Source organism: Papio anubis, chromosome 7 (genome assembly GCF_008728515.1).
Source record: "Papio anubis isolate 15944 chromosome 7, Panubis1.0, whole genome shotgun sequence".
NCBI classification, from domain to species: Eukaryota; Metazoa; Chordata; class Mammalia; order Primates; family Cercopithecidae; genus Papio; species Papio anubis.
This window is the reverse complement of record NC_044982.1, coordinates 132,108,074-132,134,556: the sequence shown is the minus strand read 5'-3', so window position 1 is coordinate 132,134,556 and position 26,483 is coordinate 132,108,074. Positions and strand designations below refer to the sequence as shown.

At 35.3% G+C, this 26,483-nt stretch overlaps 1 protein-coding gene across 1 annotated transcript in view; it reads left to right on the top strand.

The window, feature by feature from the left end:
* Positions 1 to 261: 261 nt before the first annotated feature.
* The window catches only part of LOC116275967 (meiosis-specific nuclear structural protein 1), a 33,796-nt gene continuing 7,574 nt past the window's right edge, over positions 262 to 26,483 (top strand). Inside the window, exons 1-7 of the mRNA XM_031669295.1 lie at positions 262 to 420; positions 1,141 to 1,362; positions 8,880 to 9,007; positions 18,158 to 18,260; positions 20,424 to 20,653; positions 21,223 to 21,439; positions 21,539 to 21,646. Of these exons, the coding sequence (XP_031525155.1) occupies positions 418 to 420; positions 1,141 to 1,362; positions 8,880 to 9,007; positions 18,158 to 18,260; positions 20,424 to 20,653; positions 21,223 to 21,439; positions 21,539 to 21,646 (1,011 nt within the window). The 5' untranslated portion in view covers positions 262 to 417. The remainder of the gene's footprint in view (positions 421 to 1,140; positions 1,363 to 8,879; positions 9,008 to 18,157; positions 18,261 to 20,423; positions 20,654 to 21,222; positions 21,440 to 21,538; positions 21,647 to 26,483) is intronic.

Genomic DNA, 26,483 nt, shown 5'->3' with positions numbered 1-26,483 from the left:
TTGTGTATTTCTCTGTGCACAGTTTCCACAGGCCTGATCTTCGCTCCCAAACCCACTCAAACCACAGTTCGGCCGCTGGAGGGAAATCGAGCTTCCCTAGCCCACTGCAAAGTCCTTGGGGTCAGGCCACAATCTGAACGTCCCGCTTTTCTAGTTTAGACCTATAGAAGTAGCCCTCCTGCCCGTTCCTAAGAAGCTCAATGCCGATTGGATCTTTCCGCGCCCAATGGGAGGCCACGCCCTGCGTGGGTCAGTCTTGGTCGAGCGGAGGGCGGGCAGCTCCACCGTTGCCAGGACGCCGCGTAAACACCCGAGCGCTCGCAGCCAGGTGCGCTCCTTGGGGCTGCTGGCTGCTGCGTTTGCGGCGGGAGGTGGTGGCCGCGGTCCCACGAGAGGGGATATTTTTCGTCAGCCAAGATGGTGAGCCAGTTGGGGGACTCGAAACTACTTGTTTATTTGTTGATTTAAGTCTAGTTTGGCGCTCATTTGCTTCTAAAAAAGGATTTTAAGTGCTTAATCTGGGCATTAATTGGGGAACTTGTATTTGCTTTCGGAGGCCTCAGGTCCTATTAGAAGGGACGCTCGCGGTGATTTCCAGCCTTTTTGGCTCTTTTCGGATAGTATATTAAATACATCTTTAAATCTGCCCAGTAGAACCTCTGAAGAAATAAGTAGAAATAAAGGTGTAGGAGAAAGCGAATGGATAAATAGCAGCAGCGAGTTGACCTGTTACACTTATATTAGGAAAACCTGAGCAGCTTCTGAACAGCAGTTTATGGCCCTGTGATGGTAGTCGTGGTGGTGGTGGTGGGTGGAATGAAGGGAGGAGAAATTCCCGGGTGGTAGTAAAGATATGGGTCCGTAGGGTGCGATTAATCCTAGCACAGCTATTTTTTAGCTGCAGAAACTTGGGTAAAGTTACTTTTCATGTCTCATCCATAAAATAGGAAATAATAGCAATACCTATTTGATCGATATGTGAACATATTTATCTACCACGTTTACTTTTTATTCGGTATACTCCTTTGAATTTAGGAAGGAAGCCAGGCTCTTTGTGTCCTTTGTTACTAAGGTTTATATCAATATATTTTTTTAGATTTTGGAATATCAAAATATGCATCTTTTTTTCTTCCATCGTAGGCTTCCAAAAGGAGAAATATGAGCTGTAGTGAAAGGCATCAGAAATTAGTAGATGAAAACTACTGCAAGAAATTACATGTCCAAGCGCTAAAAAACATCAACAGTCAAATCAGGAATCGAATGGTGCAGAATGAAAATGATGACCGTGTTGAGCGCAAGCAGTTTCTCAGATTATTACAAAATGAACAATTTGAGTTGGATATGGAAGAGGCCATTCAAAAGGTAAGTTTTTCTATTCATTGTTACATTTTGTTTTCTCCATTTTGCACCTTGGAAATGATGAAAGCGAGCTGCTAATGCTGGAAATGAGTAGATAAACAGCAGCAGCAGGTAAGGGATGCCGGATTGTGCCTCAGCTCATTGTAATCGGAAAGAGCTGGGTTTCTGGAGCCGGCCTGTCTTTGAATCCTACTACTGCTATACCTTAGCCACGGACCCCTGAGTAAGTTGCTTTTACTTTTTTTTTTTTTTTTTCTTTTTTTTTGAGACGGAGTATCGCTCTGTCACCCAGGTTGCAGTGCAGTGGCACGATCTTGGCTCACTGCAACCTCCGCCTCCGGGGTTTAAGCGATTCTTCTGCCTCAGCCTCCCGAGTAGCTGGGACTACAAGCGCCTGCCACCTGGCCTGGCTAATTTTTTAATTTTTAGTAGAGACGGCATTTCACCATAATTGACCAGGCTGGTCTGAAACTCCTGACCTCGTGATCCGCCTGCCTCGGCCTCCCAAAGTGCTGGGATTATAGGGGTGAGCCACCACGCCCGGCCTGCTTTTTTATGCTTTTTCTATAAAATGGGGAATAATAATAGTACCTCCTACTTAGGATTGTTTTAATAATGAGTTAATACATGCAAGGCCCTTGGAATAATGCCTGATATAGAATAAGCACTCAGATTTTTTTTAACATAAATATGAACTCAGTCATTACTACAAGTTTTGTTCATGTAAGTACAATTGTGTTGCCTTTCATAAATTTCTAAAAACAAAAGTTTAAGGGTGCCTTTAAAAAATTTACTGAAATTAACGTGTACATTATTAAGTGGTAGAAAATGAACACTTTGGTATATCTCAACATTTTAAGGGATTAAGGTGGTAGAAAAGGGAAACTAATAAGAATCGAGACATGACAGAAGTGAATTCTTATAAATACATGAAAGGTATTCTGCTATGTCAGTAGTTTTTGAGTACCTGCTGTATGTTAAACATTTTGGAGGATTTTGTGGAGAATAACAAAAGCAAATTTAAAAAATGGTATCCACCCTTCTGTGTTCCAAATTCAAAAGCTTAGATACGATTTTTTTTTTTTTTAACTCTGCGAAAGCAGATCTTAGGGGTTGGATATTTTTCCTATTCTTTTTATTATTTTTTTCTTTAATTTGAAAGAAAATCCCAGGTATCAACACCAACTCTTTCCTACATACTTAAGAATACATCTAACAAAATATGGATGTTTTCTTATATGGAGTACCATACTATTATCTCGCCCATTCCATAAACACATTTCTGTGATTGTGTCAAAAATCTGCTTTTACAGTTGGTTTGTTTTAACCAAGATCCAAGCAAGGTTCATACGCTGTATTTGGTGGTTATGTCTGTTTAAGTCCCTCTTAATTGAAAACAGCCCCTCCTTCACCTTTTTTTTTTTTTTTTGACTTCATGTTTTTAGCTTGTTAAACTAAGCCAGTTGTTTTATCCAGTAGCCCACATTCTGAATATATATGTTTGCTTCCTCATGGTCCTTTAATTTATTTCCCTATCTGTTATATTTCCTCTAAATAGAACCTAGCCATAAAGACGCAGTTAGATTGCGGTCCACCTTTTTTGGTGAGAATACTCCATAGGTGAGGCTGTCCTTGTCATTGTGTCACAACAGGGAGCACATGAGGTCTGGTTGTTCCACTTTTAGTGATACCAGTATTGATCAGTGGGTTTAGGGAGACAGTCTGGTTTTTCCACTGTAAAGGTTCCCATAAACTTTCATCTGTGGTTTCACAAAAGAATTTTTTCTTTCATTAGTGGTTACAAAAACTGATTTTCTGATTCTTTTACTCCTTTCACATTTAATTAGCTGAAATTCCTTTGTAAAGAACGTTACCTCGGGCCAGTGCAACTGCTCACTCCTATAATTCTAGCACTTTGGGAGGCCAAGATGGAAGGATCGCTTGAGCCCAGGAGTTCAAGGCTGCAGTGAGCTATGATCTTGCCACTGCACTCCAGCCTGGATGACAGACACCCTGTTCCCCTGCCCCTGCCCCACAAAAAAAAAAAAAAAAAAAAAGGAAAAAGAAAAAGAACTTGTATTATTGACTAGGGTTATTTATTCTTACTGAAAAAGGAAACAGTTAATTTTCAGAGTAAAGAGTTGGTGTCCTATTTTCTTCCATTGGTGTCTACCTATCTTGTGGTTGTTTTATAAAATTTTGTTTTTAGTTTTTGATTTTGTCTCTTTTTAAAAATACCTTTATGGACTAATAGATATTTATGTACTTAATTGCATTTATTATTTTTGATGCTCAAATTATTTCATCCTTGGCCATTGGATGCCCTTTTACATTGCCTCTGTGTTTTTTTTTTTTTTTTTTTTTTTTGAGACAGAGTCTTCATCTGTCTTCCAGGCTGGAGTGCAGCCGCACCATCTTGGCTAACTGCAACCTCTGCCTTCTGGGTTCAAGAGATTCTCCTCCCTCAGCCTCCCAAGTAGCTGGGATTACAGGCCTGCACTACCATGCTAGGCTAATTTTTGTATTTTTAGTAGAGATGGGATTTCACCATATTGGCCAGGCTGGTCTTGAACTCCTGACTTCAAGTGATCCGCCTGCCTCGGCCTCCCAAAGTGCTTTGATTATATGTGTCAGGCACTGTGCCTAGCCCTCTGTGCCCTTTTGACAATATTTCCTTAATCTTTGATACCTTCCTTGCTTTCTGTCAAAACAAAATGTTCTAGGCTTCTGATAATTTTATGTGTCAACTTGACTGGGCCTTCGGGTTTCTAGGTATTTGATAAAACATCATTCTGGGTGTTTCTGTAGGTTGTTTTGGATGAGATTAGCATTTAAATCTGTAAACTGAGTATAAAGCACATTGCCCTCCCTAATATAGGTGGGCCTCATCCGATCAGTTGAAGGCCTGAATAGAACAAAAAGATTGACCTTCCTTTGAATAAGACAGAATTCTTCATGCCTGATTGCCTTTCAGCTGGGACATTTGCTTTTTTTTTTCTTGTCATTGAATTGAAACTAAAACATTGGCTCTTTCTGGGTCTTGAGCCTGCTGGTTCTCAGGCTTTAGGACTCAAATGAGAACAAAACCATTAGTTCTTCAGCTTGCCAGCTCACCTTGCAGATCTTAGAACTTGCCTGCCTTCATAATCACTCACTCTAGAGAACCCGGACAAATACAAAGCTTATCTCTTGTATTTCTTGTCCTACACCTGGAATCAGCCATTGTGCTAGGAAGCCCTGTTATCATTTAGTGGAAATAATATTTCAAGAAAACTTGGGTGCTAGGTTTACTCATAATTCTTGGGTTATAATTGCTTCCAGGTCTTTTCAGTGAACAATCTTGGAAATATGCATATTTTTAACTTTTTATTTTGAGATAAGTTTAGATTTATAGGAGAGTTGCAAAAATAGTGTAGAGAATTTGCATATACCCTTCACCTGACTACTTCTTAACATCTTACATAGATGAAAATCATAAAAAAGTTATCAAAATAGAGAATTTACCTTTGATAGAATACTGTTAACTATGAGATTTATTCCGATTTCATCAGTTTGTCCACTAATGTCTTTTTTTGCTAGTTGAGGACCACAGATTGCATTTAGTTGTCATGTCTCCTTAGTTTTTAGCCTTGAGAGGAATATGACTATGTCCTGAGTCACATAGCATGCTGCTACAACTTCTGCTTTTCCAATTACAGATTAAATCCTCCTTATTCTTGTTCTGTAAATGATTAGGAAAGACACCAGAGATAAGACCCCTCAAGATCATTACCCTTTCTCATGGAATGTTCCTTGGAATGCAACTAATTAAATTGCTATAATATATACACTGACCTTATATGGAAAATGTTGCAACCCTGTTAAGCTTCTCTATCTCTACCTATATAAGTGAAACCTTAACTTCCCCACGTTGGAACAATGACCCATTATTTTGCAGTTTGTGTTTCCTGAGTGGCTATCCTCAAGCTTTGCACTTGAATAAACTATAGTCATATATATGTACACACACACACACACACACACACACACATATATATTTTTTTGAGGCAGAGTGCTCTTGTTGCCCGGGCTGGAGTGCAATGGCGCAATCTTGGCTCACTGCAACCTCTGCCTCCTGGGTTCAAGTGATTCTCCTGCCTCAGCCTTCCAAGTAGCTGGGATTATAGGCATGCGCCACCACGCCCGGCTAATTCTGTATTTTTAGTAGAGACGGGGTTTCTCCATGTTGGTCAGGCTGGTCTCCAACTCCCAACCTGAGATGATCTGTCCTCCTCCACCTCTCAAAGTGCTGGGATTACAGACATGAGCCACTGTGCCCGGCCAGTCATTGTTTCTCCTCCATTCTTTGTCTCCTCTAGTTTGTAAGAATTCTTCACTTTTTCCTGTCTTTCATGACCTTGACAATTTTGAAGAGTACACGTTAGTTGCTGTAGTAATTTTCAATTGCTAAATAACAAATTACCACAAACTTAGCAGCTTAAAACAACACCCATTTATTATCTCAGTTTCTGCAAGTCAGAAATCTAGGTGTGGTGTAGCTGGGTTCTAAATATACTCCTGAGAGATAATTGGAGGCATATATCTACATAAAACTCATACATGAGTGTATATAGTAGCATTATTCATAACGCCCAAAAAGTAGAAACAACCCAGATGCCAATCAGCTGATAAATGGATAAACAAAATGTGTTACATCTGTACAACGGAATATTACACAGCCATAAAAAGGAAAGAATTACTGATACATGCTACAACATGTTAAAAACATTATGCTGATTGAAATAAACCAGATACAAAAGGCCACATATTGTGTGAATTCATTATATGAAATATCCAGAATATGCAAATCCATAGAGACAAAAAATAGATTAGTGGGTGACAGGGATTGGGGGAAAAGGTGAGAGGAATAGTGAGTGACTGCTAGTAGGTTACAGGTTTCTTTTGGGGTGATGTAAACATTCTGGAGTGTTGACATTTTATGCCACACACAAATGTAGACATGGATGTGCTATATATTGTGCGTACACACAATCATCTATATAGATCTATGGCATTTATAAAAATATATTTATAACATGGCAGCTTTATAGCTGCCGTTAGCACAGATGTTTATAATATATAGCAGAATTATTCATAAATGTCAAAATTTAGAAGCAACCAAGATGTCCTTCAATAGATAATGGATAAACTGTGATACATCCAGATAATGGAATATTATTCAGTGCCAAAATGAAATGAGCTATGAAGCCATGAAAAGATGTGGAGGAATTTTAAGTGCACATTACTAATGAAAGAAGCCAGTCCAAAAAAGGCTCCATTCTGTATAATTCCAACTATGTGACATTCTGGGAAAGGCAAAACTACGGAAACAGTAAAAATGTAAGTTGTTTTTTTAGGATTTTAGGTGAGGAAGGTTTGAATAGACAGACCACAGAGGATTTTTAGGGTAGTGAAATGATTGTGTACAATACTATTATGGTAAATACATATGATTATGCATTGCCAAAACCCATAGAACGTGTACCACCAAGAATGAACCTTAATGTAAACTATGGACTTTGGGTGACAATGATGCATAGGTTTAAGTAACGTAAATACAGGTTTATTGAGTGTAACAAATGTACCAGTCTAATGGAGGAGGTTGATAGTAGGGGAGGCTGAGCATGTGTGGGGACAGGGAGTATATGGGAACTCTGTGTACTTTCTGCTCAATTTTGTTGTGAACCCAAAACTTCAAAGTCTATTTCTTTTAAGGATCTGGAACGAAATAGTGGTTACAGACACACAATATTGTGAATATACAAAATCACTGAATTGTGAATTGTAAAAGGTGAATTTTATGCTATATGAATTATATTTCAATTATTAAAAAATAACATGTACTAAGAATATTACATAAATAGCATCAAACTGTATGTAATCTTTTGGAATTAGCTTTTTTCACTTAGCGTAATTCCTGGAGATTCATCCAAGTTTTGCTTGCATTCTTTTTTATTGCTTCATTTCTTTTTATTGCTGAGTACTATCCCATTGTATGGATGTACCACAGTTTATTTGACCATTCACAGGATGAAGGATGTCTTGAGTATTTTCAGTATTGGCTATTATGAATAAATCTGCTGTAAACATTTGTATACAGGTTTTTAAATAAAAAGTTTTCATTTCCCCGGGGTAAATGGTTAAGAGGTACAATTGTTGAGTTGTATGATAATTGCATGGAGGCTTTTTTTTTTTAAAGAGACAGGGTTTGCTCTGTTGCCCAGCTGGAGTGCAGTGGCGTGATCGTGGCTTACTGCAGCCTTGAACTCCTGGTCTGAGGTGGTCCTCCCACCTCAACCTCCTGATGTAACTAGAACTACAGATTTGTGCCACCACACCTGGCTAATTTTCTGTAAAGACGGCATCTCTCTACGTTGCCCAGGCTGGTTTCAAACTCCTGGCCTTAAGGATCCTCCTGCCTTAGCCTCCCAAAGTACTGGGATTACAGGTGTAAGCCACAGCACTCAGCTGCATGTTAGTTTTATATCAAACTATCAAGCTGATTTTCAGAATGCCTGTATCATTTTACATTCCCAGGCAGCAATATATGAGTAATAGTTTCATGCCAGCATCTGGGGTTGGCACTGTTTTTTGTTTTGGCCATTCCAATAGGTACGTACTAATATCTCATTGTAATTTTAATTTGCATTTCTTGATGGCTAATGATGTTGAACATCTTTTCATGTGTTTTCATTAGATACTGAATTTAATCAAGCCTCAAGATCTTTCTGCCATTTTACAGGAAATATAAAAGAGAAATAAGTTCAGTGATATATTCTGGGGAAGCAATCAGTCAGATGCAAAATGTGGAACATTCTACGGGATGTATGTCCTAATTTCTATAATAAATCAGTGGCTTCGGGGAAAAATGTATGTAGAGAGGTGATTGTTACAGAATATATAAGAGACTTAAGAAAAATAATAATTAGATGCAATATGTGGATCTTGTTTGGATTTTGATTTGAGCAAACCAACTAGAAAAGTATCTTGAAACAACTGGGGAAGCTTGAATATGGACATGGTATTAGACATTAAGGAATTATTGTTAATTAGACATGTTGATGACATGATTGTTTTAAAAAATTCTGATCAGGTAGATATTTGTACTGAATTATTTACATGGTAAATGACATGATGTCTAGGATTGTTTTAAAACACCCTAGCAGAAAAAGAATAAGGGAAAAAAGAGTGAAATGGAAGGTAGAGAAAAAAGATTAGCAGAATGTTGACAGTTTTTGAAAACATGGGTGGTGGGTACCTGAGAGTGTACTTTAATATTCTTCTTGCTATTGGCAATACTTGAAATTTTCCATGATAAAATCTTTTGAAAAAGTCTTTATTAAAACAACATTTTGTATTTTAAAATAAAACATCAATTGTTGGCCTTAAGGAATTTAGTTTTCTGTTATAAAACAAATTCAACCTTGATGAAAAAAATCTGATTCTAGAGCACAAACAACAAAGTTACATTTTTCATTCAGGCAGAAGAAAACAAGAGATTGAAAGAACTCCAGCTCAAACAAGAAGAAAAACTGGCTATGGAATTGGCAAAACTAAAACATGAAAGTCTAAAGGACGAAAAGATGAGGCAACAAGTAAGAGAAAACAGGTATCTTGGTTTCTCTAAATTTCATTTATTTAGTCTTTATCTTTAAACTCTTACGTAATTCTTAGCACCTGAAAGTGAAGTTTCTTTGTTTATATCTTTTCACTTAGTTAATATTTTGCCTGGAAATACTTATTGCTTTAAGTTCTATAAATATTTATTTGAGAAAATAAGTTGTATTCATGGAAGTGCGAATATTTACAGTGAAAAATAAATATCAGTCCCCCTGCTCTTTCCTTTATGCATAAATTTTAAAATGACCTCTTATAAAAAACGAATTCCTAATCTTAAGAGAAACCTTAGGTAATAACTAGTTTAATTTTATACCTCTACATACATTTCCTACAGTATTTTTGGAATGACTCTTGAGCCTGTGTTTCAGTACCTCTAGTAACTGCAGTAGGAACTTTTTAAAAGTTTAATGTTAAATAATCTTTCCCCCCCTATTGTTTTAAAATTAATTTCTCTGAAATTCATGCATCTATCTTCTTTAGGATGTCCTTTCATACATTTGAACACACTAAATGTTTTCTTCTATAAGTTAACTATCCCTTGCTCCTTCAGTTGTTTCTTATATAACCTGGCTTTAAGTTTATTCATCATCCTGGTTTCTTCTCTGATTACAGTTTAAATTATTAGTGTTCCTTAGTGGTCCCCACCCTTCTGTATAATACTCGAGGAAAGACTGCCAGCTACTCCAGATGACAGGACATTATTCTAGAATGTTTCTTGATCCTGCCTAAGGTCGAATTACTTTTTAGGAACAGCCTTGTCACAGTGTTAATCAAAACTCAGGGCCAAGTAAATGCTAATCATATACTTATGTAATTGAATATATTGGAAATTTACTTTGATAGTTATTACATTTTATCTTAATTGAGCAGGATGTCTACAGAATATTACAGGAACCATGGATGAGCTTCAGGGATTTTTGAACCTTGTTAAATTATATTAATATGTTTGGCAAATGTATCCATGTGCATTTTTCTGGCTCCACAACTCTAATCAGATTCTCTAAGAGATTACTGATCCTTAGAAAAGAAATTTAGAATTACTGCTAAAATCTGCATATTGTTCTAGTCTCAAACTATCTTTTTGGACCCTAATTCTCCAGTCATCATTAGCTGTTACTCATGGTTTTTTTTAATCACCTGAAGATGAAATATTTCTTATCTCTAATTCACTGAAAACAAGAATTAAATAGAAGAGCTTTTCACTTGTAGCAATTGCAGATTAGGTTATTCAGATAAGTGTTCCTCCTGAGAAAACATCTAGGAAAAGCATAAAATTAAGATCTGTGAAAGGAAGGAAACCAGAATGTGAGCTTGGCATTTGTGGTGGCATTTCCTCTAGAGGTTTCTGCTGATTCCAAAAAATGGCTGAGAGTTAAGTGAAGCAGAGCTTGGCCAATAAGCATATGGCAGTATGTTCAACAGCATTCTACAAGCTGTACACTTAAGATTTGTGCACTTTAGTGTGTGTTTTACTTCAATAATACAGAATTAGATTTTATTAGATAGACATAGATTAAGGGATAATCTGTGAAAAGGTTCTGGAAAATATTCAGAATAAAGCATGGAGAGACAAAAGGACAGAAAAATACAGATGAGAATTTAAAAGAGGTATGGACTATGGTACAAAATTCTAGCAGATGTATTAATATAATTTTAGTCCTCGTAGAGAGGTGAAAGAGGGTAATACAGAAGCATTATTTGAAGAGATGCTGGCCAGGAATTTTCAGAAAATTATAAGTAATGAAAACTATACTTTCAATTATCCTAATAAAACTTTTAAAATCCAACAGTAATAGAAAATCATTAAAAAAGCAGCCAGAACAAAAAAGATTATTACCTCCAAAGAGACAACAGTAAGAAGTATGACTTAATCCTGAATAGAAACAGTTGAAATTAAGAGAGAGCAGATTTACCTGGGTATGAAAAAAATAGAATGAACGAGTAAGACCTAGTATTTGATAGCACAACAGGGTGACTAGAGTCAATAATAATTTCACTGGACATTTAAAAATAACTGAAAGAGGATAATTGGATTATTTGTAACACGAAGGATCAATGCTTGAGGGGATGGATACCCCGTTTTCCATGATGTGATGATTATGCATTGCATGCCTACCTCAAAACATCTCATGTACCCCATAAATATACACAAATATATACTGTGTACCCACAAAAACTAAAAGGAAAAAAGTGCTTGAGTATATACAAACAAATTTACAAATCACCCAGAATTGTATACCTTGTGAAAAATGTTTTCAAACCAACTCATTCAGTTGAGTACTCTTTCACATAGAGTATGCTTCCTCTCAGCAGTGTCAGAATTGCTAAGAGTTTTTTTTATTTTGTGCAAAAGCCATACTAAAATTTTGACTGTCATGCAGAAATGGACCATATTTCAAATTGGTATATTCATGTGCAAATTGGCAGGTCTAAATTCAGGGAAATGCTCTGGTGCTTAAAATGTATCCTAATTTATTTAAAATCACCTATATTAAGATTAAGCTTTTTTAATGTAAAAGAAATTAATTTTTTAGATGCATGGCACATTTAAAAAACTTTGAAGTTTATTTTGAAAATATTTCTTTGAGCTCAGAAATGATAAGACTCCTGTTAATTGATTTTGGAACACATGGTTTTGTACTCCAAGAAAGTACTTAAAAGATAATTTAACTTTGCTGCTGTTTTTAACTGGAGTTGGGAAACTTACTGTTTATTTTTAGGAATCCTATTTTAAATTATGGCACTAAACAATTAGTAGTTATAATTAATTGCCCAATTAATTAAATGTCTTTATTACACAGTTAACACATACTGTTATGAAAGCAAAAGCAAGTACCTCATATCTCATTTATATTTAAGTTCAGCAAAAACCATTTCAAAGAAAAGACAGACACAATTTTTCCTTCTTAATACTATTACCATTACCTTGCTAATACCAGTACAATTATGTTCTGGACTGATAATCAAGCTGTTAATTCATAAAATAGATGAGATGAATTAAAAGAGCACAAAATAACATTTTCTGATAATGTTATTCTCAGAAATAACAGAAGATTGATCACCAATAGTCCTGCATTAAAGGGAATACTAGCAGTTCTTCATTAGGTATTGATAGAAGAAGAAAAATGATCCCAAGCTTAATTTTGGAACTGCAAGAGGTACATGTGTAGTAAATTTAGGTGAAATTTGAATGTATAAAACATTGTGTCTTTTGGGAATTAAAACATGTAAAGAGTTAAAAATATGACAAAAATGAGATAGGAAGTAAATGAAGTTAAAGTCAAGAATCTTGCATTGTCAAATAATAATGGATAAATTTATTCTCCTGGAAACAAACATGCTGTAATATCTGTAATAAAAATTTGGAAAAGAAAATATAACTGACTAATAGAGAATAAAACGTGATAATTGGAATTGATGATTCCAAAAAAGTCATGTGAAAAAGAGTTGACATAGCAGGCTTGAAGCTGCTATCTTAGAAAGTCCTGCTTGGAAGTTTGGTCCTTGGCTGGTGTCTGGAAACTGGGCTTTTGAGAAGTTTCTTACCACTTAACTGCTAAGAGTGACTCACTGTGCCTAAACTGTGAAAACAATATGGATTATACTGAATACCCATTTTCTTTCTGGGAGTCTGAGATTTGGTACATTTTAAGTAGAGGGTGCCTAAGTTACCACCCCCAATTAGAACCCTGGGCACTGAGTCTCTGATGAGCTCTAATGTTGTCTGGCAGACATTTCACACATCACAACTCATTGCTGGGGAATTAAGCATGTCCTGTGTGTTTCCACAGGTAGAGGCCTTTTCCACCTAGTTTTCGCTGGATTTCACCCCATGTGCCTTTTTCCTTTGCCAATTTTGCTGTGTATCTTTTCTTTAAAGTAAATCATAGCCATTGAGTATAACTATATGCTGAGTCCTGTATCCTCCTAGTGAATCATCTAACCTGATGGTGGTCTTGGGAACCCCCAACACAGAAGCAAAAGGGGAGAGAAGAGAGAACATAGGACAGGGAGGACAAGTAGAAAGAAGATACAAGCTTGTAAATGGAAACCCAATTATATTAGTAGTTATAGTAAACATATTTGAACCATTTACCAAAATTGATGAAATGTATCAGAATAAAAATAGCAACAGATTTTCAGAGGAATCCATTTATACACAGTATTTTCTCTGTCTGTAGTGGAATTAAACTAGATGTAAGCAATTAAAAAAAAAACTGGCAATCTTTATATCCTTAGGTATTTAAAAATGTGCTTCTACATTACCCTTTGGTCAAAAAGTACAGCTGCTCCTTGATGTACAATGGGTTCATGTCCCAATAAACTACATTTCCAATTTATGACAGGTTTATTGGAATGCATCCCCGTTGTAAATTGAGGAACCTACTGTGAATGCATATGGTTTTCTCACCATTGTAAAGTCAAACCATCATTAGTCAGAGACTGTCTATAATCCAAATTGAAATTAGAAAGTATTTTTAACAGAATAATAATGAAAATACCACATAGTGAAAGTGGCAGGATTAGATTGACATTAGCAAAATAGCAGAGTAGGCAGCTCCCAGCTCCCAGCCCATCCCTCCACCAGAAACATCAGAAAACAAGCAGAAACTCTCCGAACCAATTTTATAAGAACTTTGGACAGCATTCAAAGGTTTACTGCAATCAAGTGAATGCTGAAACAAGAAAAAGCCTAAAAGTGGTAGGAAAGTTTTGTGATATCTTCACTTGCCCTTTCCTCATTCCCTCCTAGCTCAGAGGCAGGTAGCCCTTGTTCCCAGTGCAGGACCCTGGTCCCTGGTTCAGGAGGAGCAGAGCGGATCTTATTCACAAATTGTTGGGCATATCTGTTCTAACCTACCTTGGGGCTACCTGAAAACCTAACACAAGGCACCTGTTTTACCTCACTCAGAACTCATTTAGGCCAGAAGGACAAATTGCATCTCTGACAAGGATTTAATATCTGAAATATATAAAGAACTCATACAATTCAATAATTTAAAAAACCCAGTACAAAAATGGACAAAGAACTTAGACGTTTCTCTAAAGAAGATGTTCAGTGAATGATAAGTACATGAAAATATGCTCAACATTATTTGTCATTAGGGAATGCAAATCAAAACCACAAGAAGAAACTTTCACATCTAATAGGCAATTTTAATAAAAGTAGTGGAAAATAATAGGTATTGCCAAGAAAGTGGAAAAATTGGAACCCTCAGAAATTGCTGGTAGAAATGTAAAATGATGGAGGTGCTATGGGAAAAAGTTAAACACAGGATTACCATATGAGCCAGCAATTCCACTCTTAGGTATAAATATACAAAAAATTCAATAGTGAGACTTAAATGGATACTTGTATACAAGCATTTGGTGCAGCATTATTTACAATAGCCAAAATGTTGAAACAACCTGAATGTCTATCAGATAAGTAGATAAACAAAGTGCAGCATATATACCCTATACAATATCCTTCAGTTATAAAAAAATAATGAAGCACTGATACATGCTAAAACGTGAGTGAACCTTGAAAACATTATGCTAAGTAAGCCAGACATAAAAGGACAAGTATTGTATAATTCCACTTCTGTGAAATATCTAGAATAGGCAAATAGACAAAATGTATATTAGGAATTAGCAGGGGTTAGGGAAAGGGAAGAATGGGGAGTTATTGTTTAAGAGGCACAGCATTTCGCTTTGAGGGGAATGAAAAAGTTTTGGAAATAGTGTTGATGATTGCAGATCACTGTGAATGTAATTAACACCACTGAGCTGTACATTTAAAAATGGCTAGGATGGCAAATTTTTGTTACATATATTTTCACACGGTAAAAAATGGTATAGAACTGAAAAAAAAAAAAAAAAAAAAAAAAAGAAACCAACTTCTGGCATATAGTTAAGGCTGTTCCTCAAGGGTAGGTCTTAATCTGAAATAACTATATTAGAAAGGAAGACTCCGTCTGGAATTATTAGAAAACAAACTGCAAATTCTCTTCTGGAATGATTACAAGAAGAATGTAGGAGGAAGGCAATAATAAAGATAAGAGCAGAAACGAGTGAGTTAGAATATAAACATAGAGTAGAATAAATAAAGCCAAGAATTGTGCCATAAAAAGGTGAATAAAATTGATGACCCCTTGGTAGGAATGATAGAGTGAAAGAGAATGCACAAATAACCAGTTTTTGGAATGGATAATGGGATATCACTATAGATCATACAAACACTTAATGGACCAAAGCAGGATATTGCAAACAATTTTATGAAAATAAATTTGAAAACGTAGATGAAATAGATAAATTCTTAGCACATTTTACCAAACTGATTGGCACAAGAAGAAATAGCTAAATGTTCCTATAACTTTTAAAGATATTGCATCTGTAATTTAACCTTGTCCACAAATAAACCTGCAGGGCTATGTGAATTTTACCAAACATTCAGGACATAGTAACACCAGTGTTACATAGTTCTGTAGAACAGAGAAAGAGGAAGCACTTCCCAATTTGTTTTAATCAGATCAGTACCTGAAGAGGATATTATGAGAAACCTGTAGACTAATCTCTCTCATGAATTTAACTCCTGTAATCTGAAGTATTAGTCAATATGAAATCCAGTGCTATATAAGAAAGATAAATCATCCTGACCAAATTTAATTTATTCCAGGAATGCAAAGGTGGCTTAACATTTTAAAAAATCAGTAAATGTAATTCATTTTATTAAAAATTATATGATTAGAAAAAGCCCATTGATATGAATCATCATTCTATGATTTAAAAAAAAAAAAAGAGTGTAGCAAACTAGGGATAAAGAGAATTTACAGCAATATTACCCTTAATAGCAAAATGTTAAACACTTTTCTTCTGACATTGAAAAGAAGACAGGGATGCCTGCTCTGACAACTTCTAGTCATCTTTGTATTATACATACTAATCAGTGCAGTAGGGCAAGAAAAAGCAAAGACAGGTGCCAGGATTGGCATTAAAGGAATAAAACTTTTAATTATTCACAGATGATATGATTATATGTGTAGAAAATCCTAAAGCATCTATAAATAGCCAGATGGCTCATACCGGTAGTCCCAGCACTTTGCAAGGCCAAGGCGGGTGGATCACCTGAGGTCAGGAGTTTGAAACCAGCCTAGCCAACATGGTGTAACTCCATCTGTACTCAAAACACAAAAAATTAACTGGGCGTGGTGGCACACAACTGTAGTCCCGAGCTGAGACAGGAGAATCGCGTGAACCTGGGTGGCGGAGCTTGCAGTGAGCTGAGATCACACCACTGCACTCCAGCCTGAGTGACAGAGCAAGACACTGTCTCCACACACACACAAAAAGAAAGAATCTAAAAATAAGTAAGAATGAATAAATCATTCTACCAAAAAACCATATGCACTTATATGTTTACTGCTGTGCTATTCATAATAGCAAAGACATGGAATCAATCCAGTTGCCCATCAGTGGGAAATTGGATGAAGAAAATGTGGTACATATATACCATGGAATACTCTACAACCATAAAAAGAATGAAATTATGTCCCTTGCAGAAACATGGAAGGAGCTGGAGGCCATTATCCTAAGCAAATTAATGAAGTAACAGAAAACCAAATACTGCATATTCTCACTTATAGGTGGGAGCTAAACATTGATTACACATAGACATATATGGGAACAACAGACACTGTGGACTATGAGAGGGTGGAGGAGGAGTGGGGTAAAAAACAACCCATTTGATTCTGTGCTCACTACCTGGGTGACAGGAGCTGTACTCCAAACCTCAGTATCACACAATATTCCCATGTAACAAATCTGCACATGTACCCCCAGTATCTAAAAGTTGAAATAAAAACTTAAAAACCACTTTAGTAGACAGTTTGGCAGCTTCTTAAAAAGCTGAACATGCATCTACTGTATGACCTGATCATTCCACCCCTAGGTATTTATCCAAGAGAAATGAAAGCCTATGACCACAAATAATTGGTACTCAGATTTCCATAGCAGCTTTATTTGCAATATCCACATACTTGAAAGAACTCAAATGTCTGTCAGCATGCGAATAGATAAGCATGTGAGTGGATATCGATAATCTAAAATAATATCCTGCAATAAAAAGGAGTAAGCAATTACTATATACAATAAATGGATGTATTTGAAAATACTGAGTGAAAGAAGCCAGAGAAAAAAATGGTACCTGCAGTATGATTCCATTTATATGAATTCTAGAAAATTCATAATGCCTAAAGTGACAGCAAATTAGCTTGCCTCAGGATAAGTACAAACATAAAGGGGTAGAAGAGAGGTACCACAGGTTTATAAGGAAATGATTGGAATGTGTTCATGATCTTGATTGTGGTGATGGTTTCACAGGTGCATACATATGTCAAAATTTAACAAACTGTATCCTTTAAACATGTTCAGTTTATTGAATACTGTACATCAATAAAACTGAAAACTAAAAAATAAATTCAGTGATGTTGGGTATAAAGTTAGTATATAAACATTGTATTTCTGTAAATTATCAACAATTAGAAAATGAGATTTGAAAAATCTGTACAAGAATATGAAAAATACCTAATGAAAAGTATAAAACTACCAAAATAAAACACAGATATAAAACATTGATAGACTTTTAAAAAATCCAATTAATTAGAAGGATACACTATGTTTATTGAAGACTCAGTAATGTAAAGATATTAGTACTTTCCAAATCAATTTATGAATTCAGTACAGTCACAGCCAGTTTTGTTTATTGTGAAGTCTGACAAGCTGATTCTAAAATGTATATGGAAATGAAAGTATCAAGAATGGCTAAAACAGTCTTTAAGAAGATGACAAAAATTGGCGACTTATCCAGGATATGAAGAAGTATTATAATTTACGGTAGTTGAGATAGTGTGGTATTGACACAGGATAAGCAAACAGATAAATGTAGTAGAACACAGCAGTCCTTTTCAACCAGAAAATGTAAGCCCTAATGCCCTAACGACGTCCATTAAATATAATGAATTATCTCTCCTATGGATGTAAAATAATAACCCGCTGTATTCCCTCCAAGTAAATTAAAAATACAGTCACTCAGTTTTCTGTGAGGTTTTCATTCTCTTATGGTCCTAACATTTAAATTTGTTTTTGTTTTTTTAAACAGCATTGAGCTCAGAGAATTGGAGAAGAAATTAAAAGCAGCTTACATGAATAAAGAAAGGGCAGCTCAGATTGCTGAAAAGGATGCCATTAAATATGAACAAATGGTAATCAGGTTTCTGGTCATTGTTTTTAGCTTCATTTAGAAAATAAAAATTAGACTTGTTTCTTAAAAAATTGTCATATTGTATAAAGAATTTACATTGCTAGATTTCTTAAATATTTGTAAATTTTCAGATCCTTAAGATGTAGAAAATCCTGGGTGATTTCATTTTTAGTATTAGAGCCTTTTGGAAACATAGGTTGCTGCTTAGAATAATCAGCTATATTCAGTAACTCCCAGCATTCTTTACAGTCTCTGATTATTCATTGACAAACTAGTATGGTACAGATTGTTAGCATGATAAGTATATTTTAGAATGTTATGAAATTTTTAATTTTTTAAATGTGTTTAAGAGTAAACTACTTGATAATTTTATGTAGGAAACTTTCCTGTTTTATAAAAGCCGTCTCTTTTTCTTGTGTTTCTCTTTGCTTTTATCCCCTTTTCTAACTCCTGATAGGGTACCAAGTTGAAGATAAGAGTTACTCTTGGACAAAGGAATTTCAGGCTTACTCACTAGGAGTGTTACGCTGTATGAATATAAAATAGGGTTTACTGAATTAACAGTTAATTAAAAGGGTCCACATCATCCCTTGAGCTCTCATTATCAAACAGAAGGGCCAGACAATTATATATGAATGTATATATATACATACATATCTATCGTGTATGTCCACATAAACATATGTACACACACAAAGACACTCTTACGGGGTGATATCAAAATACTTAACCAGTGCAGTGCAATATGGGTATCAATTAAGAATAGATGCCATAAATGACACATATATGTGTGTGGTGTGTGTGTACAATTGTGTTAGTATAGAAAATGTCTAGCGGGTACACAGCATGCTGTTAACAGCAATACCTTTAGGTGTGGCAGGTGATAAGAGAAGGTGGAGAGACTTCATTTGCTAAGACATATAGTTCTGTCCTTTGAAAAAGAAAGTAGCACAAACAATATCCTGTTTGTCCAGTGGTTTGCAGTTTTAATTATCCTGATAGTTGAGGTTATTCAAGTACTTGTAGACGTTTTAATCTGACTCCTAAGAGAATTGTTGCTATTTTCCAAATAAAGATTGATCCACAAAATCAAAGTCCAATACTGCTAGGACTTGATGAGGTGTCATGCAAGTACTAGTTTTGGCTTTTTCTCTGAGCCTTAGTTTTCTTATCTGTAAAATGAGAACATTGTTTTCTGTAAGTGTGTGGTAATCTACACATAAATGTTATTGTCATCTCGTTTTTTCAGAAAGAATTTAGTAGAGCATGTACAAAGAAGATAATCAGAAAAATTTTTGGTCCAGTCATACTATCAGAGTATATGTTAAAGGCTTCAGTCATGTCAGGAATGACATTCAGTATTCATATTTTAATCTGTTTACTCTTTATGTTTGATGCTGCTGACCATTCCATCATTTGGGATGTGATCATAAAAGTAAAGCATAGTTTAAAAAATTGCCTCAATATATTTCATTTAAAACTTATTTTATTAAACGATTTGAAAAATGCTCAAAAGAAATAAGGGGTTTAACCCATCCAAGAAGAAAGACTGTCTCTTGACAATGGGAATGGTCTTGAGTGAATCAAAAGCTGCAGAAAACAGGCATAATAGCATCTGTGATTCTTTTCAGATAAAGGGCCTTTAATAAATCAGAAAGGGGAAACATCAAGGGCCAATGGCAGGAAAGAAAGTTTAGGCTAGGAGAAACTTAAGAGCTGCTCAAAGCCATTTAATAGCAGACCTGTAAGAAAGAGGTAGTACCATCTTTAAATAGCAGCTGATAAACAATGAAGCTAAAAATGATGAAAATTGCCTAGCTCAGTTTATAAATAGAATAATAAGATAATGACTGCTTTAGCAGCTAAACAGTTATTAAGAAAGTACTTATAATTTTATTCATTGTTTTTTGAATGTGGAGTTATTAATAATCCTTATCAGGTATTGTCCTGGGAGAGCTACTTGAAAGGAGAGGAAAGCTTCTTTAGGGTCTGACTCATTATTCACACTCTTCAGATAATAATAACTTACTTTTGCTTTTTAACCTAGACAGATGAAAAAATTTATGTAAAAGACTTTATAATATTCAATAACATTGGTGTAAATTATACTATCATACTATGTTCAAATTTGAAAATGGAAAGATCAATTTTGTTTGAATAACAGAAACGTGATGCTGAAATAGCCAAAACCATGATGGAAGAACACAAGAGAATAATAAAGGAAGAGAATGCTGCAGAAGACAAACGAAACAAAGTGAAAGCACAATACTATCTTGACTTAGAGAAACAACTTGAAGAACAAGAAAAAAAAAAGCAGGAAGCTTATGAGCAGTTGCTAAAAGAGAAACTCATGATTGATGAAATTGTTAGGAAGATCTATGAAGAAGATCGGTTGTAAGTTTATCCTAACTTTCTTACATGCCTAAATGTTCACTTTAGATTGATCGTAGGTTTGTTGTGAGGAACTGAAACACCTAATACATAGTAAGTGCTCAATAAATATTAGTTATGAACACATAAATTGGGACCAACTCCTTGTCATCTCTGTTAGCATAATTAATAAATGAATTATCTGATGATTAATAAATGCTTGTGATTGAATGACCTAAACCTTTTTTTTTCTTATATATGCCCATATCATATGTCAGAGGACATGTATTCTGATGAATTTTTTTGGTAGACAGCTTAAATATAGAGTGCTGCAAAGCTAATGTTTGTAGCATTTATGAAATAAGATGCATAAAACTTCATTAATAGGTTAGAGGAGACTATCACAGTATTTTACCCAAAGAAAAATTCATACCTGGCATTATATTTAGCACATAGTAAGCATTCAAAATGTTTGTTGCATGCACGAATGAAAAAAACTGTAGTGTTTTTCTGTACATTATTATGAACAAAATGAAATTACTTTTTCATATTTTATTATTTATGTTAAATCCGTACTTGTAACTGCTTTTCAGGGAAAAACAACAAAAGTTAGAAAAAATGAATGCAATGCGAAGGTATATAGAAGAGTTTCAGAAAGAGCAGGCTCTCTGGAGAAAAAAGAAACGTGAGGAGATGGAAGAAGAAAACAGAAAAATCATAGAGTTTGCTAACATGCAGCAGCAAAGAGAAGAAGATCGGATGGCAAAAGTTCAAGAAAATGAGGAGAAAAGGCTGCAGCTTCAGAATGCGGTATTAAAATAACCACTTCTTTAACACTACTGAATTCTGAAATATTAGTTACAGAATTTGGGTCCTATAAATATTTATGTTTTTTAAAAAATTTAATAGTTGACACAAAAATTAGAAGAAATGCTGCGGCAACGTGAAGATTTGGAACAAGTGCGACAAGAATTATACCAGGAAGAACAAGCTGAAATATATAAGAGGAAGCTAAAAGTAAGTTTCAGAAATGGAAAGAATGATTAACATAAAGAAGAATATAATTTTGAGATGAAGCAGAAGAGAAATAGTACATTTAAATCCAACCATACTGGTAATTACATTATATGTAAATGGTATACTACAGTTAAAAGACAGAAATTTTCAAGCTGGCTAAAAAGATAGACTCAGGCATCAATTCATAAACTATTATAAAAAGCATGATGCAACTATGTTGTCTGTAATCATAACTTAAATATGAAGACACATAGTTTAAAAGCAAAAGGGTGGTGAAAGATATATAACACAGACACTAGTCAAAAGCAGGTTGTAGTTGCTATGTTAATATGAGACAAAGTCAACTTCAGGACAAGCTATTCATGATAATACAGTAAATTCATCTAGAAGATGTAATAGTCCTAAAGGCGTGTGAACCTAAATAATAAAGCTTCACAATACATGAAGAAAAACTGAAAGGAGAAATAGGCAAATACACAATCAGATTCCAATATTTTTTTTTCTTTTTTTCTTTCCAACTTTTACTTTAGGTTCAGGAGGTACATGTGCTGGTTTGTTACAGGGATAAATTTGTGTGTCATGGGGGTTTGGTGTAACATTATTTTGTCACCCAAGTAATGAGCATAGTACTTGATAGGTAGTTTATTGATCCTCATCCTCTTCCCATCTCCACCGTCAAGTAGGCCCCAGTGTCTGTTTTCCTTCTTTGTGTCCATGTGTACTCAATATTTAGCTCCTACTTATATGTGAAGACATATAGTATTTGGTTTTCTATCCTTGCATTAATAAGCATAGGCTAGTGGCCTCCAGCTCCATCCATGTTGATGCAAAGGATGTGATTTTGTTCTTTTTTATGGCTGTGTAGTATTCTGTGGTGTATATGTACATTTTCTTTATCCAGTCCACCATTGATGGGTATCTAGGTGGATTCCATATCTTTGCTATTGTGACTAGTGCTGCTATAAATACACACATGCATGTGTCATTATGGTAGAATGATTTATATTCCTTTGGGTATATACCCAGCAATGGGATTGCTGGGTCAAATGTTAATTGTTTCCATTATTTGAGGAGTCGCCACACTGCTTTTTACAGTGGTTGAATTAGTTTACATTCCCACCAACAATATATAAGCATTCCTTTTTCTCCACAACCTTGCCAGCATCCATTATTTTGTGACTTTTTAATAGCCATTCTGACTGATGTGAGATAGTATCTCATTGTGGTTTTGGTTTGCATTTCTCTAATGATTAGTGATATTAAGCACTTTTTCATATGCTTGTTGGCTACATATATATCATCTTTTGAGAGGTGTCTGTTCATGTCCTTAGCCTATTCTTTATTTATTTATTTATTTATTTATTTATTTATTTTAGACAGAGTCTCGCTCTGTGGCCCAGATTGGAGTGCAGTGGCGTGATCTCGGCTCACTGCAAGCTCCGCCTCCCGCGTTCATGCCATTCCTGGGACTACGGGCACCCACCACCGTGCCCAGCTAATTTTTTCTTTTGTATTTTCAGTAGAGATGGCATTTCACCATGTTAGCCAGGATGGTCTCAATCTCCTGACCTCATGATCCACCTGCCTCGGCCTCCCAAAGTGCTGGGATAACAGGTGGGAGCCACCACACCTGGCCAGCCTATTTTTTAAATAGGGTAGTTAATTTGTTTACATTCCTTAGAGATTATGGATATTAGACCTTTGTCAGATGCATAGTTTACAAATATTTTCTCCCATTCTGTAGGTTGTATGTTTAGTCTGTTGATAACTTTATTTCCTGTGAAGAAACTCTTTAGTTTAACTAGGTCCCACTTGTCAGTTTTTGTTTTTGTTACAATTGCTTTTCGAGTCTTCATCATGAAATCTTTGCCAGATCCTATGTCCAGAATAGTATTTCAATGCATAGTTCTCATTAATCTATAGACTAAGTAGTCAGAACCGCAGGATATAGTGTTGAAAGCAGTGTCAATAAATTTGACCTGACATTTAGAGAATACTCCACCCAACAACAGCAGAATACAAATTCCATTCAAACATGGAACATTCACCAAGATAGATCATATTCTAGGACATAAAGGAAGTCTCAATAAATTTTCAAGGTTTTACATAATACTAGATATGTTTTCTGACAACAGTGGAATGAAATTAAAAATCAGTAATGAAAATACACCTGCAGAATCTTTAAGTATATTATAATTAAACAATATATTTCTAAATAAGCAATAAGAAAAGGGGAATAAATCATATTGGAAATTAGAAAAATATTTCAAACTAAATTATTTAAAAAACAGCATATCAAAATATGTGACGTGCAGTTAATGCAGTGCTTAGAGGAAAGTTTCTATCTTTAAATGCATGTATTAGAAAAAACAATGGTTAAAAATTAATAAGCCTATGTCTACCCACTTACACAGAAATGTTTATGCAGCATTATTCATAATAGTCTAAAAGTAGAAATAACCCAAAAGTAGAAATAACCCAAATGTCTGATGAATGGATAAACAAAATATAGTATATCCATGTAATAAAATGTTATTCAGCTATTAAAAGAATGACAGACTGATCATGCTAAAACATGGATAAGCCTTTAATTATAAAAAGTATGTGCCTCAAGAATGTTATATAAATGATATCAAACAGTATGTAACTTTTTCAAGTTGGCATTTTTATTCAGCATAATTTCCTGGAAATTCATCCAAGTTGCTTGTATTGATCATTTGTTACTTTTTATTGCTGAGTAACATTCCATTGGTATGTATGTACCATTTTATTTGACCGTTTGCCCATTAAAGGGCATTTGGAATGCTTCCAGTATTTAGCTCTGATGAGTAAATCTGCTGTGAACATTCAGGTAAAGGTTTTTGTATAAACATCAACTTTCATTTCTCTGCAATAAATGCTCAAGAATGTATTAGCTGGGTTTTGTGGTAATTGCATGTCAGCTGTGTAACAGACTACCAAAGTGATTTCCAGAACAGCTGTAGCATTTAACATTCCCATCAGAAATGTGTGAGTTAGCAGTCTGTCTGCATTCTCACCAGCATTCGGTGTTGCCACCGTTTATTTTTTAATTTTTTTTCTCCTCTGTCCTCAGAAGCTCAACAATTTTTTATTACAGCCACTTTTAAATATCCATGTAGTGATATCTTGTAGTTTTATTTTGCATTTCCCTGATGGCTAATGATGCTGAACATCTTTTCACGGGCTTATGTGCCATCCTCTTCGGTGTAAGATCCCCTTTGGTGAAATAATTCTTTGTGTCTTTTGCTGATTCTCTAATTGGGTTGTTTGTCCATTTATTGTTGGGTTTTGAGAGTTCTTCATATATTCTAGATACTAGTCCTTTGTCAGGTGGGTGGTTTGCATATATTTTCTCCTACTCTGTAGCTTTGTCTTCTCATCCTTTTAACCTGATCTTAGAGCATGGTTTTTCTTAGAGCAAATGTTTTCCATTTCTATGAAGTTCACTTTATCAGTTTTTCTTTTTATGGATCATGCCTTTGGTGTCAACTCTAGAAACTCTTTGCCTAGTTCTTGAAGAATTTCTCTGTCTTTTTTCTAAAAGTTTTTTTGTTTGTTTTTGTTTTTGTGTTTTGTTGTGTGTGTGTGTGTGTGTGTGTGTGTGTGTTTGCTTTTCCATTTTACATTTCAGTCTGTGATCTGTTTTAATTTTTGGTACAAACTATGAGACTTAAGTCAAATATGGTTTTTGCCATTGGATTTAGTCCAATTGTTCCACACCATTTGTTGAAGTGGCTGTTTCTCCAACGTTGAATTGCTTTTGCACCTTTCTTAAAACACAGCTGGCATGTTTGTATGGGTCTATTCCTGTGGTCTCTATTTTGTTCTGTTGGTCCTATGTATTCATCCCTCCACCAATACTACACAGTTCTGAATACTGCAGCTATACGGCAAGTCTTAAAATTTTTTTTGTGGCTCAAGCCTGTAATCCCAGCACTTTGGGAGGCCGAGACGGGCGGATCACGAGGTCAGGAGATCGAGATCATCCTGGCTAACACGGTGAAACCCAGTCTCTACTAAAAAATACAAAAAAAAACTAGCCGGGCAAGGTGGCGGGCGCCTGTAGTCCCAGCTACTCGGGAGGCTGAGGCCGGAGAATGGCGTGAACCCGGGAGGCGGAGCTTGCAGTGAGCTGAGATCCGGCCACTGCACTCCAGCCTGGGCGACAGAGCGAGACTCCGTCTCAAAAAAAAAAATAAAAAATAAAAAAATAATAAAAAAAAAATAAAAAAATTTTTTTCGCTATTCTAGTTCCTTTGCCTTTCCATATGAATTTTTGAAGAATCTCTATAAATAATTTTTGCTGGGATTTTGATAGGAATTGAATTAAATATGAGTATCAGTTTGGGGAGAATTGATAAATTCACTATATTAAATTCATGAACACAATTTGGCTCTCCCTTTATTTAGATCTTTGAATTTTTTCATCAGGATTCTCTAGTTTCAGCATACAAATCCTGTATGCATTTGGTCACATCTGAGTATTTCATTTTTTGAGCGATTATAAATGGAACTTTTACTTTGGTGTCCGTGTACTCATTGCTAGTGAATTGATATTTTTGTGTTTATCTTGTATCTTACAACCTTGCTGAATTCACTTGTTAACTGTAGGAATTTTTTTCCCTACATAGTCAGGCCTGTCTTCTGCCCAGAGGTACAGGCTGTTTCTTCCTTTCTGATCTGTATATTTTTATTTCCTTTCCTTACCTCACATGCTGGCTAAAATTTCCAGCACCACTGGCTAGAGCTATGTTGAAGAAGAGTGATGAGAGTAGACATCACCTTTCCTTGTTGCTGATCTTAGGGGGAAGCATTA